The sequence below is a fragment of the Catharus ustulatus genome, chromosome 20 (genome assembly GCF_009819885.2).
Source record: "Catharus ustulatus isolate bCatUst1 chromosome 20, bCatUst1.pri.v2, whole genome shotgun sequence".
Taxonomy (NCBI): domain Eukaryota; kingdom Metazoa; phylum Chordata; class Aves; order Passeriformes; family Turdidae; genus Catharus; species Catharus ustulatus.
The window spans coordinates 8,314,167-8,332,633 of NC_046240.1; the positions used below are offsets into that span (position 1 = coordinate 8,314,167).

At 43.4% G+C, this 18,467-nt stretch overlaps 2 protein-coding genes across 5 annotated transcripts in view; one reads left to right on the plus strand and one right to left on the minus strand.

Moving 5' to 3' along the window:
* Nucleotides 1–7,558, plus strand: part of RHBDL3 (rhomboid like 3) — a 57,366-nt gene extending 49,808 nt beyond the window's left edge. For all 4 annotated transcript variants that reach the window (XM_033076655.1, XM_033076656.1, XM_033076657.2 and 1 more), the window contains 3 exons: nt 1,861–1,961; nt 4,442–4,502; nt 5,201–7,558. In XM_033076655.1, coding sequence (XP_032932546.1) covers nt 1,861–1,961; nt 4,442–4,502; nt 5,201–5,472 — 434 coding nt within the window. In that variant the 3' untranslated portion in view covers nt 5,473–7,558. The remainder of the gene's footprint in view (nt 1–1,860; nt 1,962–4,441; nt 4,503–5,200) is intronic.
* A 3,897-nt stretch (nt 7,559–11,455) lies between these two features.
* C20H17orf75 (chromosome 20 C17orf75 homolog) lies at nt 11,456–17,618 on the minus strand. Its single transcript, XM_033076659.1, has 10 exons — nt 17,441–17,618; nt 17,126–17,206; nt 16,478–16,603; nt 15,930–16,061; nt 15,672–15,729; nt 14,887–15,006; nt 14,180–14,244; nt 13,926–14,062; nt 13,324–13,427; nt 11,456–12,736 (listed from the first exon to the last, which is right to left on the minus strand). The coding sequence occupies exons 1-10, from the start codon at nt 17,566–17,568 to the stop codon at nt 12,527–12,529; spliced, it is 1,161 nt and encodes a 386-aa protein (XP_032932550.1). The 5' UTR covers nt 17,569–17,618; the 3' UTR covers nt 11,456–12,526.
* Between the last annotated feature and the right edge of the window lie 849 nt (nt 17,619–18,467).

Below are 18,467 nucleotides of genomic sequence, written 5' to 3' on the forward strand. Positions count from 1 at the left end.
GCACCAACTACCTGTTATTTTAAAATACCCTTGCTTTAGATGATCTTCCTGAGTGTGGAGTCCTGCTGGTCCTGTGTCAGTTGTTCCTTCATTTGTCCTGTCTGTCACCTTTCTACAACCTTAGTAAGCAAGAAGTATTTGGTTGTAGATTGTGAGCAGTGCACAGAAATCTGAAAAATTCATTTCATCATTAACCTGTGATTGATTTTTAGTTTGTGCTGAATTGCTTTTATTTATGTTTGGAATTTCCAGCAGTTTGGAGGTGATGGAAGTTAGCTGCCAATAGATCCACATCTAACTAAAACAGGAGGAGGGTGTGAAAACAACCAAGAGCTTTACAGTGGAACTCAGACAGTGACTGACTGCCTTAGTTCAAATTTATAGTGTTTGTTTGTTTTTTCCAGCACATTATTATTTTTCTTCCATAATAAGCAGATAAACCCTTTGTAGAATGGGCTGCATTGGGTACTAATAAATCCTGCATTCCAGGAGAGAGACTGTGGAAAGAATAATTGGGCTAGGACGCAGCACTAGGCATGGTACAAACACCAACAGTATTTAATGCAGAGAAAGGAATTAGCAGAGCAGCTCCACTGTCTCCTGACTGTTATTTTAACAAGCACTAACAAAAGTGGTGCCCAATTTGCAACTTTCCAGACATGGCTTTTCTACACAGATACACCTACCAAACCTCAGGGCTTCACTGATGTCTTAGCCAGTTCTGAAACATCCTTTATTCTTTGTCATGTGCCAGGAGAGAAGGAAATGGATGTATTCATGCTGAGGCAATATAAAGATAACTCAGCTCCTAAATAATCAGGAACAGACAGTAAAATGTAGTTAGGCCACAACTTTTATGGTTCTTTTTCATTTGTCTGGCTTTACTGAGAAGACACATTAAGACTGGAAATTGAGGCACTCAGTGCAGTCTGAGGATTTAACTGCAAGTTCTTATTGCTCCTTCTTTTATTTCTCATTAACTTTTTCCTTAATGACAGTGTTTAAAGAGCTGGGAAGTCTCAGGGCCATACAAGGAAGGAGGGAGCTATCAGCAAAGTTGGCTCGTGGAAGCTCAGCACTTTCTTGACCTGGAATCAGTTGGGCAATTAGCAAAGAAGTTCATTAGATTCTGTACTACCAAGGACTCTCTCAAGATTTGCCAATATGTCTTTTTCCCATTTCCACTCATCACAAAGATCTTCATTATCCCTTCCTTGTGACAGCAAATCTGCCTTTCCCTCTATCACTTAAATTATCCTTAAAGTTGGCAATGATAGGAGCTTTGAGCAGATCCAAGCCTCCAACTGGGATAAGAAGAAGCAATGCCTGTGTTTGGCTGTATTTTTATTAGTGGTGCCTTTATGTACTTGACTTGTCATTTTGCTGTCATGTGCCTACTACCTCCATCCAGGTTATTTTTGACTAGTTTTACTCTGAAGTTTTACAGGTAATAAGTTGTGTTTCAATCAGAGGCCTGTGCTAAGTCCCTACTTCCTTCTCCCTGTGCTAATATTTTTCTTGGCAGCATGGGAGCTACTTCTATTTTATCTTCAGGTGAGAAACAAACACAGGCATTTGTCTGTCTCCTGCCTCCTTGTTCTTTCAATCAGGGAATAAATGCCTTTTGCAGCACAAGTTTAAAGACACATTGCTGCCTTGCTGAGCAGCTTTTAAAGTAGGTGCAGAGGAATCAATCAGTCACTGCCTTGACAGGACTGAGTTTGCTTCACAGGTCAATCAATTTCCCCCTCCTCTTTCTGTATTCCTGACCTGCAGCAATTAGCACAAACAGGCCTTAGCAGGGATGTAGGGTGGAGAGAGTGTTTATTTGGTGTCACAAAACCTTGTTGTTTCCCCCAGGGTCCCTGGCAGTGTCAGTGGCTGACATGAGGGCACCGGTGGTGGGCTCCTCTGGAGGTGTGTATGCTCTTGTCTCTGCTCACCTGGCCAATATTGTGATGGTGAGTACCAGAGTGACTGTGTCACCATGTCTGGTGGCTCAAAGGGGCTGGAAGTATGGCCTGCCCCAGCTGTTGGTCTGTCAGAGCTTGCCCCAGCTGAGTCTTGTCTCAGTGGTGTGGTCCTGGAATGGAAATATTGCCCTGCACTTGGTGACTTGGTACCCTAAAGGATGGCAGTTTGCCAGGACAACCTAAAGATGTTGGTAATCCAAGATTTATCAGTGTTCTCCAGGCTAACAGCTCTCCATGCAATGGCTGACAAATGTTTGAAAAGCAGATTGGCTCTGCAGAAGTGGCAGACCTGTTTCTGTCTGCATGTGCTATGTATTTTTAGTGGGTATCTAAGGAAATTCATCATTCAGTGGATTCATGTGCAGAATATTCCTTATCTCCATTTGTAAAACCCAATCTGAAGCTGAACCCTGGGTGATATAGTGATGCATCTTTTTGCTCTTTCACCTCATGAAATACTTTACAAGGGTGAGCAAATGCCAGCATTGTCATTGTTCTAAGGCTGGAAACAGGAGCTCATCCCCAGCCACCAGGTGGTGGCAAAGCCCAGCACAGCTGCCTGGGGGACTCCTCAGATGACACTGGGCAAAAAAGGCTTTGCTGATAGAATATTCAGGTGTGGTGGCATGTCTGTACCAGCAATATCAGAGCAGAATAACCATAAAAATGAGGATAATGCTCCTCCCGTGGGTCTGAGAGGGAAGATAATGTGAGGTGGCTGCAATAGAGACAGAAGATCTGTTATATGGATGCTGGAAGATGTGTGCCTGTTGTTGTTGGAGTGAAGCCTAAAAGAAAACTTTGTACTTGATGTTTGTCTGCAGTGAAGTCAGCAGGCTCCAGCTGTGACCACAGTGGTGCTGCTGCAGACAGCTTTGTAACAGCTGGGAAGTCAGAGAAATCCTGAGCAGAATTGGTCTCCTTCACCTTCTTCAAGCTTTTCAGAGCATGAATGGGTTGAGGCTGTTGTCCAAATTAGACAGTTGAGTGGCTGGCAGAGAGGCTGGGGAGTGGAGGAGAGGGGCTACCCTGTAGCACAGGGTTTCTACTGAGGAGTTTCATCTCTACATGCAGTTATTTTCAGTGTGATTTGTGTTCCCTGCCTCTGTGCCAAGGGAAGCAGTTCCCTTCCTCCGCCTTTCAGGGTGGTAGTGCAGACATGGGGTTTTTAACACCACAGTTCACAGGGTTAGAGGGGGGCATTGGAGGAAATTTTGGTCTGCTTTAGAGGAAGAGGCTCTTCCAGAGGTGTGTGGAGAGTCTTCACTTCCCAGGCTTCTTAGAACATCACAAACTGATCTGTCCTTTCATTACTCATTGGCCTCCACCAAATCTATTCAGCAATTGCTACCTTAGCATCTTTATTTCTCCATTACCCACTGCCTCTCTTCTCATCTGAAATTATTTTTGCTGCCTTTCCAGTTCTGGTAGAAGGAATTTTTTGCTTTCCTTTCCCCCCTTGTCTCCCTGTGCTCACTTGTTACCTAGATGTGATGCTCCTGAAAAGATGCTGAAAGACATGCTGGCTGTTTGCTGGCACAGCTGGGGAGAGCAGGGACTGTGGCAGGGAGGGTCTCTGGAATCTTCTGTTCCCTCATGCCTCCTGGTAACCAAAGGAAATGGAAACATTCCTGCTTGGAAAAATAAATATTATTGGATTTATATACATAAAATAACCAACAGGGGGAAGCAATAAAGCATGTCACCCCAAGGAAAAGAGTGAGGGGAGGGATTCACAGCAGCTACATGGAAATGGAAAGTAAAGGAGACAGCACAGTATTAATCAGCATGAGCTCAGAGCTTTCTGACTGGGTTAGGTCTCTCTGTGGAGAGAGAAAATCAGTTACTTATTTTGTGGAAGTTGCATTTTTGCCATCCAAAGTGCCGTTAGAGATAGTCTGAAGAGTTTACAAGCATTGTTTTTATTTCTTCAGTGTGACAAATACGGAGCTTTTCACAAGACACCTGATTATCTTGGTATCTCAGACTGCCTTCAATAGGCAAATTTTCATTTAGACACATAATAATAATAATAATAATAATAATAATTAATGTTGTCATACATCTGAGTTTCTCAAAACATGATCTCTTTCCTGCTTTAAAAGTATGTGCAAGTTGAAAAGGAGGAATTTTAATATTTCTTCCATGATTTCTGATTACCATTCAGAGATTTTTATTCCACTATATTGATTAATAACCAACCCTGAAGACAGAGGAGGCTAAGTCCAGGCTTTCTTATGGCACTGTTTCCTTGATATGCTTTTATTGAAGTCTGTGTTGTTTCTCTATGCTCTGCCAAAGATCTGAGCTGCAGAATTTCAGGGAGCCTGAGGCACAGAAAGCAGCACTGAAAAAGCACAGTAGGGCTTGCATGCACTGAGAAGTTGCCTGACAAGTGACAGATGTAAATGTAATATCCTTTCAGGTTTGTGTGCAGCATTACTTTGTTTTCCTTGTCTCTTTTCCAGAATTGGTCAGGAATGAAGTGCCAATTCAAACTGCTGCGCATGGCTGTTGCCTTGATCTGTAGTAAGTACCATGCAATGCTTGGCACATGTGCAGCCAGTCCTGTTTTGTTTGTCCTTGTCATAACAGTTCATGCTGATTCAGAGGGTTTTGACTTTGCAGCAGTTTTGGTAGGAACTTGCAGCTGGACCTTCTGGCAGCAGGAACCACTTTGCTCTCCACTGCAGATTTTGGCTTTCAACACAAGCATTTGTAAACAAGGATTTGTCTTTAGCCAGCATCTGTAGCTTGTGGTGTTTGTGAAAGAGTGGGACTTAAACATCTTCTCTTTGCAGTCTCAAATAGGCAATGCTTTCATAATGATAATACTTGGGTTTCCTAGAGCACGTCCTGTCTGGGGTGGCAGCAGCATTATACCCACACTGATGAGTTCTCTTCAGGGGGGCACAATAAGGGAAACTAAACCATGTGTTCATCACAGACAGCTGTCTTCAAATTCTAACTGATTTTTGTTATGGTTTTGGTATAAATTTCAGAAGGTTAATATTCCCCAACCTATCCAGACTCTCACAAACCCAGACCACTTTCCAGCCACTGGAGAGACCTCATGTGTGTGTGCCACAGCCTTGGCATAGCCACAGCCTCCCTGTGCTCACCATACAAGGCAATTTCTCCCTCTCTGGCATGCAGTGCTGCTCACAACATGGACTTCAGAAGGGATAAACCTAGACAATTAATTTATTTTTTATTCTTTGTTCCAGTGAGCTTTGAATTTGGAAGAGCCGTGTGGCTGCGATTCCACCCCTCCGCTTACCCCCCCTGCCCCCACCCCAGCTTCATGGCTCACCTGGGAGGGGTGATGGTTGGAATCACCCTTGGTGTCATCATCCTGAGGAACTATGAGCAGAGACTCCAAGATCAGACTTTATGGTGGATCTTCCTTTCTATTTATGTCATTTTTGTCTTGTTTGCCATCTTCTGGAATATTTTTGCCTACAGTCTGTTGGATCTAAAGCTACCTCCCCCTCCTTGAAAACATGGGACAGAAAACTGGAGAGCAGAAGTCATCTGTCAGCTGTGTTAAATGAATGAAGATGGAGGATCTATTTTTATATTTAACTTAGGGGAGGATGATTCTTCTGAATGCACGAGTGTGCTGGAGGAGGTGCTTAAAGGTCTCATGAAAGAACTGGCTGATCAGTTTGTTCACAAATCCAGCAGGTTCTGTAACTCTGGCTGGCTATGCCCTGCAGTTTTTACCCTTCACCTGGGCACTGACTGCTTGGGTTGTTACCACATATCAATATTTTCTATGAGATATTTGTATTTTCCAGGTCAGTGCTGGAATTATAGCCAATTGTTCCATGAATTTCCTCAGTGTTGCTGAACACTAAAAGGGAAAAAGAGCAGACATTTACTAATTAGAGACTCAGATGGTACAAGGCAGCTTGAATCTGGTTTCTTTGGACACATCTGACTGTTCAGCCATACCAGTGCCACTGTCTAATTACTTGAATGGTTCCTAAGGTATTTTAGCCTATGCTGAAACTTGTCTTGCACAACTTTCAAAGGAATCGGCAGAACTTGAGCACACAAAGTGATGGAGACTGGTCTTCAACTACAGGTCAAATGAAATTGCACTATAAACATTGATAGTCTTAGAGTGTTGTGGACACCCAGCCACATTTACTGTTCATGTTTCGCTTGATTTTAATTAATTATTCCCCCCTCCCCAGCCTGCTGTGGCTAGACGTGTGGCTGGGTTGTTTGGGTTTTTTTGGGTTTTGGGGGCATTTTTTTGAGGGATGAAGAAAAGGAGGGCAAATGTTCATTTGTGGTTTTATCAGATGACAATCAGGTGCTGTTTTCTTCTCACTTTTTTTTCTGGCCACACTGACCTACCACCTGGCCTCTTCACTCTTCCAGCAGGTTCTTACTAGGAAAGTGGGACCATGATCACCTCCAGCAGCCCAGGGTGGGAACTATCCAGTCTTTACAGCCATACAGTCCATTTGGGGCCAAGTCCACTGAAGACAGTGGAATTAAATCAGTTTGTATGTAGCACTGGTTTCCCAATGAAATGGTGTTATTTGCTACAGTGATCCTTGTAAAATGGATATAACTGGTTTTAATATGACTTCTAAATTTGGAGGATGCCTCTTCCTGAGGCAATGGATGTTCAGGAGCTCCAGACAACACTTAGTTGCAATGATGCCTTTTGCTTTAACATTGGTCAAGCCCAGTTCAGGCAGTCTGTAAGTGAGCTGTGGCACAGTTCATACAGTTGCCTGCACAGACCTAGGGAACACATGGGAACATCTGTAGCACAAGCAGAGCTTGTAGGTATTCTTCTCTGTAAGGTGCTTATTTTGCTTGTCACTTTAGAGAGCTGCCAAATTACAGTCCAGGGATATTGGTGCCCTCCTTTTCTCTGCCCTTTACACCTGTTCAGTGATCTGGACAAAGCAGCCATAAGAGTCTCTCCAGACAAGCTCCTCTCTTCCTTTTTTCTATTTCCTGCTGGTGGCCAGGCACAGCCACCAGAGTCTTTCACAGCCCATCCCATGGGCACCATAGCACTTGTGTTTGCTCTGTAGAAAAATGTCTCTGTGTTGTGGGCTTTATAATCTCAGCTGTGCTATCCATGCTGCCAGATGATACCACAAGCCAGTAGGAGCCTGTCCTTCTAGAGGGGACATCCACAAGTGCTTATCAGCTGCCCCCTTCTTTGCCTCTTATGGAAACATAACTCTGGGTTGAGGGGTGAAGTTTTCTCCCACCAGATGGTCTCATAAAACTTCTGTTGCCTCAGAAGGAGGGGAGAGAAAATAAGTGTTTCTGCAACCTGGAATAAGCCTTACCTGCAAAAGGAACAATTTTTGTAACCTTTGTGCACAGAAATGGGATTTCTGAGGGCAATTGCACTTTTGTTGTTCTGCATGGCCAGTACATTGTTCATGGGCCCTCAACAAGGACCCAGAGGAAGGGATAAGGGCCAGAGCTCTGATCATTTTGGGAAAGGGATTGGTTCCCTGAGCCATTTTACCTCTGCAGTTTGGGTCCAGATCCCAGCAGACATGAGAGTTCCCACGGATTGTTGCAGGTGCTGGCCCAGTGTTGTAGCTCCCCCTGGGAGCAGGCAGGATGGAGAGGGGGAACTGGGAGAGTTCTGACATGGTTATCAAGTAAGGAGGACATGCTGAGCCTTTCTCATTACAGATGCCTTGAAAACAGAGGTGACCAGGAATAGGAATTCTCCTGAAATCATAGGAAAGCTTTTAAAATTTTGGTAGAAAATTTCAATTATAAAAAACCCTAATTATTTTGCCTTTAATTTACCAGAGTGCAATTTGCACCAATTGACTTAGTTTTGGTTTCTCAGCTGAAAGCTACTTACTGCCCATGAGTTTCTTACCAGTAAAGGTTTCTGTGCCTGCCAGTGTGTGCTCTGAGGTGAAGCAGCAAAAACCACCAGTTTCTTGATCAGCTTGATCATGGCCAAAATGTCTTTACTCAGCTCAGGAGTGGGAGGGAGCTGAACAGAGTAATGCAGACAGCCTTTGTTGGTCCTTTTCCCATAGATGAGTGTAGTTTACATGAACTGTTGAAAAGAAGCTCTGAAGTGGATCTTATGACTTGTTCTTTTAAAATGTTGTTCATCTTTCTGACTTCATTCTGTGTCCCCATACCCTGCCTGAGCAAGTCTGCAAACAACCCTGCGATCAGAAAGGCCAGAATTTAAGGCAGTGTTAGATTTATTACAGGTGAATTAATGAAACCCTCTCACATTCCTGTTCATCAGAGCCTAAATCTCCCCCCATACATGGAGCAGTTTGTGCCCAGAGCCTGCTGTCTGCTAAGAGTCAGTCAGTTCATGGAGCCAGAAGCAGCACAAAGTGCTTAAGCTTTTAAATTATTTTTTAATCATTAAAATTACAGTGTGAAAACTTGCTGTTTTTACAGAGTGAATGAGTTCCAGTTATGTTATTTTCTAACACACCCAGGAGTGCCACTGTGCTGCAGCACCACAGAGCTAACAGCAACCAGGCTTTTCTCTTACCTCCAGATGTCCTTGAAGCTGCTGCCTCATGTTGGAGATGCAATATTCTCCATCCTGCTCATTTGTGGTTCCAACCTGTCACTGTCAGCAATGTGCTCCTGAAGGAGCATCCACTGAGGGACTGGTGTCAGTAATTTGTTGTGGTTTTGTTTCAGGTACTGCTAGGATTTTCCATCAGTCAGGTAAAACATGAATCTATTGAACCTCACGCCTATGCAGTGCTAGAGCAGAAGGCAAGGACTGTCACCAATGTACAGGTTTGAACAGAGTATCTCAGAGCAGGTTATTTAACGCTGTGTCCTTGAGTGAGGACACAACACCTGGGGGAGAAAAGAAAAAAAAACATCGGTTTGTGAGGTGGATTTCCCTTGCGGTGAGCTCACTGCAGCGCAGCTCCGTGAGGATGAGGAGCAGTGCGGCAGCCTCGCTGCTCCGGAGCTGCCAGGGACACCTGCCGGTGACAGCGGGACAAGGGCTCCGACAGCTCCGGGCAGCAGAGGAGAGGATAACCAGGCAGATCAAAGCCCACGGGCACTGCAAATGGCACCTTTTATTCCCAGATGCTTGGAGACAGGTAAAGATTTGTTTCACACACAGCGGTTGTAACACTGAGAGGAGGAAGGAGAGAGTTGTCATGCAGTGGTGGGAGAGGAGGTTTCCAGAAACAATCTCTGAGTGAAGTGTAGCAGTCATAAAAATGCTGATGAATTTACTTTTGCTGAGTTTGTAAGACAACATATTGTGTCACTGTTTCCCTGTCAGTTGATGAGGAATCTTAGCACTTACGTGGCATGTTGTGCTTTTTCACTATTTGCTCCTTTGGCAGTGGGAAGTATGCTATCAACAGGGAAAGAAGCAAGAGAAATTGTTACTAGAAATAAAGCTCAGGGATTCTGTATCCCAACACCTTGCTGCTTCTGGTGGATTGTACTGCCCATGTATTTTAGATCAGATTGGGCCCTTTCAGTTTGAGCTGGGCTATGGAGGATGGAGTGTGACATGTTCAGAGCTGGTACTGACCTCGCAAGGCAGCTGCTGTTCTCTGCCAACATTCAGTCTCACAGGATGGTGGGTGGGACTTTCACACATCCTTCAGTGAGTAAAGAGCTCCAAGTCTATTCACAAAGATTCAAGCTCAGCCCAATTGCTTTGGAGCACCCATCCATTCACTTTGCCAAAAGTGGAACTGGAGAATGGGCACATGGCAGCTCAGCACCAGCCACCTCTGGGGCAAGCTGGGATAGAGACCCCAGGGCAGCACCTGTGATATTGATGCTGCTCTCTCCTCTGACAGGGTGGCTGCTCTGCAGTGCTTTGTGTGGTAGAACTCAAAGATTCCTTCTCCTAACACTGATGCCAAGAGCTGGTTATAAAGGAGTGCCATGCATTCTGCAGCTCCATAAAAAGAATCACACCCAAGACACAAACCAAGCTTATTTAAAGGCAAATGTATTTTAATGTCACATTAATAATTGGCTTTTAATTGGAAAAAGCTTTCTAATACGCCAGTAGGAGTACAGAAAATTGATGTTTCAGGGTACTTTACAACAGAGAGCACAAAATATTCCCCATGATTTAAATAAGTACCTTATTTTCACTGAGCTTGATAGACACGTTGTCACTGACTCTCTCCTGACTCCCACGGTGTCTGTTCAGTTTGCAAATAAAGCCAGATTTATGAAGCTTTTCTTTTGCTTACACTACTAATGCTAACAACACATCCAAGTGTTAAACACAAAGCACTAAATGATGTCATTTTCTGCCTTAAAATACTGAACAAATGGTACTTTCCCTGTGAAGGGCTAGTAAAACAAAATGATATTTGCAAGGTAAGATGCTATTGTATGTTTCCAAATATTTTTGTATTGTGTACATTCTGTATATTTTTGTTGTGACAATATTATTTGAGCGCAGAATCCATTAAATTTTTTGTGGGTTTTTTGTTTCTTTTTTTTTTTTAATATCACATACCAAAAAACTAACCAAGAAAGAACTTTCAAGGATGATTTTGTACATTCGTCTACAGTTAACATGGTATTTAACAAAAGAGCCCTTGGTTTGGAGCTCTGCCATGCAATCTTCTAATAATGACATTGGTAACTCATTTTTATGTCTAACAGATAAAGAGGAGAGTGAACTGCAGCTTAATTTCTCCACAAGATCTAATGAGGATGCAGAACTGGCTTGGAGCTTGCATGGAAATTCAGGTGTTGTTGTCCCACCTTTTGGCAGCTGTCCCTTCATTGCAGTGACCTCAGAACTGCAATCCTTCTACCAGTGTGGAAGGGGGAGGCTTATTTTGCAAAATAAGCTGTGTTTTTGTTGGGAAACACTGGGTTAAAGTATAATTTATGGGAATGAAGATGTGTGTAGGAGCAGTTCCTGTCAGATGTGCTACTCCTAAGAGAGGTAGATCACTGCTACCATGCGTGGGACTCAGCTCTTGCTGTCAGTTCTCTGCACTGAACTAAACTTTCTGAGACACTCAAATCTCTGTTCATTAGCTGAGGACTTTCATCATGAAGGTAAGATGGGTTTTTGTCAGCTTTTGTCAATTAATACAAAAATGTTTCTGCCTACTAGCACCATGCATTTTCTTGGTACCTGTTCTTCACATCCAACTTATATTTTAAGCACTGAGCTCTTTCTTGTGTCCTGATCAGCCAAAACTGAGCAATCAGTGCTCCAACTTTGTTAGAAATGCACAGGAGCAACAAAGGGTGACAGGTTTTATTGAGTGGTGCTGCTGTACTCAATCATGAAGGAAAACACTTCTCAGAGCTCCTGCAAATGACTGAATGAGGGGTTTGTTTTCTTTCACACTTCTTCTCCAACCTGCCCAAATACTTTATATGCCACCTTGGCTGTTAATGCCATGCTTGCAGCTCCTCTGCATTGAGGGATGAAGGGTTTTGAACAGGAGGACCACACTCATTGACAATTTATAGGCTCACTATTGAGGATTTCAATGTGGTTTATTATCAACATTATAGGTTCAACACAGTGGTGTCACAGGAAAGCAGCAACTCCTGCCCTCACAGTACAGAGCACCAGCACAAGTCACACAGAACCACATTAGTTACAGGCACTGTTGCAGGGGGAGTTCAAACACCCTCTGCTGCAAAGGGAACCAACAGGGAATTCTGCTTGTATCAGCTTTGCAGAAATCAACCTCTTTATGAGGTTACTGACAGACGTCCTGAGTTTTTATTGCAGCTGTAGCCATAGATTTCCTTCAGGTATTCTGCTGCCTGTGTGTCCCATGATGTGGGTAAGAATCCAGTGCTGATACTGCAAAATGTTTTAAAGTCTAATTAATTTGGGAAGTTAATTTACTTCAAATTCTGAAGTCTTAAATGTGGAAACATTTTAGTTTCTTCGTGATTGAAAAGCATAGGATTATTTACAGTTACGCAAAACTGTAATGTAAGAACGTACAAAGAAGGTCCTGATGACATCTCAGACTAAGGAAGAAGGGGATACATCAAACAGCCTGGGAATTTCAGATACTTGTTACCAACAGGTAACAATTACCAACAATTTACCAACTTGTTTATCCAGTGGCAGCAGAACAAACCAGCAGTTTGAAAGCAGAAACCAGCTACAGACTTTGTACCTCAGTTCTCTTATCTAAACTAAAACGATTAATTCATTATCTAGATCTATCCAGATATTTGTACTTTGTTAAAACAAGGTAGCCAGATCTAAATGATTTTAAAGATATTTAAAATATTTAAAACAGTGAAGTGCTTGCCAAGTAAAGGATATGGGCTTGGTTTTACAATGACTGTAAAAATCAAATATCATGATTTCCTCACAACAGAAGCAGTTGGAGAATCTGAAAACTCTGCAGTTTGTATTATCTGATATTTACACATTAAAAAAAGCTCATAGTGCTTTCTCTAAAAGGAAGAAAAGGCAGGTGAAACTGCAACTAAAGTTTGACTTGGGCAATACTTTTAAATATAAATTAAAAATCCTGCAGTAGCTGCATGGAAGAAATAAATGATTTATACATAAGGTATTTTTAAGCCACTGGCGTTTCTCTCATGAATTCCTCCAGGACAGTCACTACATTCCTGGCTTCTGGCATTTCTGCATGTTCTACTTTCACAATTTTCAGCAGGATGTCTCCACTGCCACAGTTCTTTAGGAACAGGTAGCACTTGAACAAGGCGTAGTGGTTCATTTCAGCCTGGCGGATAAACCTCTTCAGGTTGTTAATGTCCTGGATAGCCTGGGGAAAGAGTAACAGAACATTTCCTTATCCTCCTACACAGAAGGAAAACACACTGTTGTGGAAAATAAAAGATAAATAAAAAATATAATTTTGTATTACTACTTAAGAGTAATATAAGAATTTAATATTGTCTTGGATGCATACTGTATCTTTTACTGTAATGATGCAAAATGTGTGGTCACAACATGGTGAGTCCAACTTGTAGCAAGAATTCTATTAAGGCAGCTCAGTTAAGAAGTGTTAGGTACTGAACCCATGTTACCAGGTGCATGACACTGTGTGCAAGGCTCACAGGATTTGAAGAAAACAAACAACAGCAACAAAGAATGTGGGTCTTACTTTAAATTTGAGAAAGCACCTTTGGAGCATTCACTGAAGAAACTTTCACACTACTTTACAGCTGTTCTTGTCAACAACAGTAAGCCAGCCCTTGAACTAAGCTTCAGAGTTAACCAGTTAATGATATATAGATACCATAATAACCTAAAACTTTATTCACTGCAAAATAGTATTTTGCATATAGTATCTGCTCCCTCAGTAACCCAAATATCTTCTTCAAGTCTTTAACATATATGAACAGGCACCTTCAATTTAAAGTTTTCCAAAATCTGCCGGAAGAGAAATGGATTTCCACCTTCAGCACCATTCACAAAAGCTTGCATCCAGTCCTCACAGAATCTGTTGCTTCCTGTTAAATGTTCAGGAACACAGAGAAGAGAAAAAGAAGAGTTCAACATAAATATATGGCTGCATTCACCTTGTTTAATCACCCTCACATAACAAGTGGAAGTAATATACTTGGGCCAGGAAATTAATCTTAAGAAAAAACAATACACATGGAAAAGAAAAGCAAACACAGCTACAGTGATTACACAAGACTGTGTTGTGATTGTTGAATCCTTTTTCCCAACATCTGTCAAAACCACAACAGGAAGAAAAAACTTTTGCAGATTGCCTGAATTGTACAAGTTATACTTTCATGGTCCACAAACTAAATGAAATGTGGATTTTATTACCAAGCACTTCCAACCCAGAGTTCCAGTGTGTCTGGTACCTCATAGGAAAACAGAACCCACACTTTCTGGGCAGGAGCCTCTGAATATCCTCAACTGCCTGTAATGTCACAGCTCTCAGCAGCTGATGGATCCAAGGAAGCAACATGAAGCATTCCCAGCTGTAATCTCACCTGCATTATGCAGCTGGGGCTGAGGTCCACTACAGTCTATAACCATGGACTTGTGCTGTTCCTCTGTCATGGCAATGCACAGGGAGGTCATTGTGCCTTCCTGGACAAGTCCTTGGAGGCTTGCAGCTGCCAGGAACCTGACACAGAAAGCTCTTGTCAACTGTTTGCTCCTTTACAACTCCTTGAAACCAAGGTGACTGTCAGACACAGTAGCCAAGTTACTCAAAGGTTCCTTGGGCTCAAAGTATCTTTACCTGCTGATGTCCTTTTCTGTTCTTTCATCTGCATTTTTGACTTCTACAGGAGTGTAACTCAGAGCCTTAAACAAAAAAAAAAAATAAACAGGAAAAAAAAGGAAAAAGCTGGATGCAGTTTTGCAACTTCAGTATTCTTTTTGTTGCTATATTGCACTTGTGAGCAATAAATACATAATGTGGTACTTTAAAAATTGTTCTTGTCAAGGCAGTACTCTGTATTATTGCTATTGCAGCTGGTTCTGCACTCAGATGAAATTCAGCTCTTACACTCTGTTAGCTATTCCATGCAGAACCTCCTCAAACTCACAGACTAGAACTAGGATTAGTCTCTTTTCTGTTTCCAGTGAATTACACAAGGCACATATACAACACCCCTTTTCATTCAGAGGAATTATGGCATGGACAGCCTGCTCATTTCTGATTTTCTTATTCTAATTTCAGCATGGACATCATTAGGTAACTTTTTTTTTAAGTGATAGAAGAAATTGTTACATGCTTCTTTAGCAATAAGCAGGGGAAAAGCACTTGCTCTGAATTAAAAAAAAATAAAAACACAAAAAAAACACAACCAAAAAGAAAAAGAAAAAAGGGTTTTTTTATTTCCTCACACTGGGAAAGCAAATGCAAGAAACATTTTAACCATGCTGGAGTCACTGAGATGCCTTCTGGAGGTTTTTTAGCTACCCAGTTTTAAATACACTTACAGCATGTAGCAGAGAGGCAAGTTTGTCCTGGAAGAGCTGCACGACCCTCTGGATAGGGCAGATGGCATCCTCAAACCAGCTCCTCAGGTAGGGGCTAACACAGGCCTCCAAGTTTTTTTGCTGTAACACATTGAAACATTAAAACTTTTACTACAAATGAGATCTCTACACCAATAGAATCCTATTAATAATCTACCCAACCTAAAATAATTGGATGTTGGAACCTTCTTAATCTCAAACCACAGTGAACTAAAATGAGTTTGACATTTAAAGCCTCACTTTATCAGCAATGAAAGGCTTTGCATTTTAAGAAACAGCCAGAACTGTAGTATTATGGTATATATTGAGTGAAGGCCATGCAACAGCAGATGGGATGACAAAGAGACTTAAAATGCAGAACTTCCACTAGAAAAATGTGACAAGAAACCCACAAATATCCTTTCTTAACATTCAGAACTGGTATGAATCAAAGTGGACATTGATTAGTTCCTTGTAGACCATTACATCTATCAGTTATTCTTCTCTCCAAATTTAACTGTAAGTGACCTTTAAGAGATTTATGACTGACACAAAAGGGTTTCCCTTTTCTTTTTTTCCTTTTGACTTGTGTGGCTGATAGCACCTTAGACATGTTGTACTACAGTAATTCAACTATCTCTCCCAATGTTTCATACTGGTACTAAACACATGTTTTATCTCTATAGATTAGATCTTCCACATGGTATTAGCAATTAATCTGCATAAATACTAATTTTCACCACTTAAAAAAAAAAGTTAGGCTTTACCTCCAAATCAAGGTTTATCTTCAGATTTTGAATGTATTTGTCCAGCTCAAGTCTGAAAGTATGTTCTTAAGGAAAATAAGATGCATCAGTTAAGACCTGTATTTTTTTCCTTTCAGTATATGGCTGTTACTGAGATTTTCAGTTACTGCAAGGTGTGCACAAATGAGCTGATTTCAAGTAGGAACAGACAAAATGACAAGATAGTTTTTACATCATCTACCTCTCCATACAGGTAAAGAAAGTTAAAGGTAAGGATATAGTTCCAGACCTTTCTCTGAGCCACCTAAGAAACAAACCACATATTCTGGAGCACTGATGTCTGATTCCATTTCCAGAAGACTTTCTTGTTGGAAACGACAGTAGTAACAACCAACTTTTCCTTCTGGTATGCTATGAGAAAAGAAAAAAAATAACTTTCTTCCAGATACATCACAATAAATAAGTGCAAAAAGCAGACATACATGATTTCTGAGGTAATTTTAACTGTTAGCACTGGTGGCTCCTATGGCTGTGGTAGATGCATCCATAGGTGCAGCTCTTAGACCTTCTCTTTTTTCTTCTAGTTTAAAAGGAAATAATCATAAACATCTGTGGTATTTTTTAAGCATTCAAACAGTAAATTATTTAAAACAATGTTTTTCTCAACATTACCTAAAAAAGCAAAGTGCCATTGTGTAAGGCTGTTATTAACAGCAGCAACAGACTGAGAACATAGAATCTGGATTAAACCTAAGTGCAGCAACAGGCAGGCAAGATATGCCAATGTTCCTTACAGCTCTCACTTACCAATAATTTCAAAAATTTACCTCAGCCCCACTGATGCTACATTGCCCATTCCTTCAAACAGTGCTCCTTTAGTAAGACGCTTAGCGATGAAACTGCGCAGCTCCGTCTCTGCTTCAGCTGGCAAGTTGGTGTCCAGCAAGGAGAGGCTTTAAAAAACAGGAGAAATCGTCACCAAAAGGCAAATGTTAGTTTTGTGTCTCTCAGCATGTGCAGAACCTGCCTCTAGAGGGGGGTCCCTGCATCAGACTCTGGTGACAGCTAAGGCAGCTCTGTGACTTTTGGCCCATCATGAGCAGTCAGTGGTTTGCCCACTCGCCAGGAGTCTGGAGATCATGCTCGTGCTCATGCTCATGCTGACCTTCCCAGCAGCTACGGACAAGACACTGCCCTCTTTGTTCCTATGCTTCCCCAGCTGTAATACAGAGCTTATGGAAAGAAAAAGAGTTCAAAGTCAAGGATGATAGTTTCTGTTTAATGCATGACTTGAGTGCTGTATATGTGTCCATTCCCAGGTGTTCCAGAAGTGCCATGGGCACTGCTGAATGCTTTCACAGGGCGTTGGGTTTTGAAAGGACTTTAGAGGACCTAACAGTGATCTGACAGCAATACAGCAAAGACTTCAAACAGCGGTATTGCCGTGCCTGTGCTGCTCTGAAGCTGGGCTTTACCTGAAGTCTTCGGCGGAGGGTGTGTGTGCCACAGCGCCGCCGGCACCGCCATCCCCGGCCGCAGCTCCCTGCTGCGCGGACCTGGAACCCAACGATTCCCGCAGTGAGTTTACAGCCGGGACACGCAAAGGGAACAGGGGCTGCGGCAGGGAAAAGGCACGGCCCGAGGGCGAGTAAAGCAGGAGCAGGGCATCGGTGCATTATGGGAGGGAAAGAATCTCACTGGGGAGAGAGAGGGGGGAAAAAAATAAAGGGAATTCAGGGAACAGCCAAGGCCTGGGCACGGCCTCCCCGCGGGGGAACCCGCCGCCTCACCTGCGGTAGCCATAGAGGCCGTGGTAGGTGCAGCCGTGCCGCTCCGGCCGCCGCTCCTCGCCCGCTCCGCCGCCCTCCTCGCTGCTCTCCGGCTCCCGCTCGTCACCGTCCGGCAGCGCCGGCAGCATCGCGGCCCTGGCCCCGCCTGTGCCGCGGGGAGCCCCCGTGCCGTGAGCCCGCCCCGGGTGCGCCGTGAACCCGCCCCGGGTGTCCCGTGAGCCCGCCCCGCGTGTGCCGTGAGCCCGCCCCGGGTGCGCCGTGAACCCGCCCCGGGTGTGCCGTGAGCCCGCCCCGCCCGTGCCGTGCGCCCGCCCCGCGGCCCGGAGGAGCCTTCGGGGCACACGGGCCGCGTCTCACCACAGCGAGGGCTGGGCCGTGCTGAACGGCTCCGGCTGCTGCTCTTTTCTTCCGTTTGTGTGATGCGCAGAAAAATGCGATACAGTCCCGCAGTGCTTCTGACAGTACAAGTAATCCTTCGAAAGCCGGTCACTGACTTAACGGCAGGACCTGCTGAAATCACATCTTAGAATCATAGAACGGGTTGGATTGGAAGGGGATTTGGCAGGATTAGACATGCTGTCTGCTTTTAAAAAGCTCTGATTCTGAAATACCCTTTCCTTGTTAAAACAGCACATTTGTTAACTCGGCCTTGTGGCTACCAGGTTGTTACAGAACCACAACCACAGAATTGTTGAGGTTGGGGAAAGGACCTCCGGAGATCATCCAGTCCAATTCCCCTGCCAAGGTAGGGTCACCTGGAGCAGGTGGCACAGAACACATCAAGGTAGGTTTGGAATGTCTCCAGGGAGGCACTCCACAATCTCCTTTTGCAGATAAACCCCATAAGGGAGCAGCTGTGACCCCCAGCTACAGCAGGGCCACTGCAAAGTGTTGGACACGGCTGGTGGCTGGACTTGATCTTACAGATCTTTTCCAACCTTAATGATTCTGTGATTCTCTCCTAAGTACCTGATGAACCTGTGGTGAGCTGGAGAGCCATGGGGGTAACACAGACACACACTCCGAT

What these genes read in the sequence shown, in the direction of transcription:
- C20H17orf75 (XM_033076659.1), bottom strand. Translation starts at nt 17,568, where the DNA reads ATGCTGCCGGCGCTGCCGGACGGTGACGAGCGGGAGCCGGAGAGCAGC. An exon ending in GGCCTCTATGGCTACCGCAG is followed by an intron (nt 17,207 to 17,440) that starts GTGAGGCGGCGG and finishes GTTGGGTTCCAG; the next exon opens with GTCCGCGCAGCAGGGAGCTG. An exon ending in ACAGAAAAGGACATCAGCAG is followed by an intron (nt 14,063 to 14,179) that starts GTAAAGATACTT and finishes TTTCTGTGTCAG; the next exon opens with GTTCCTGGCAGCTGCAAGCC.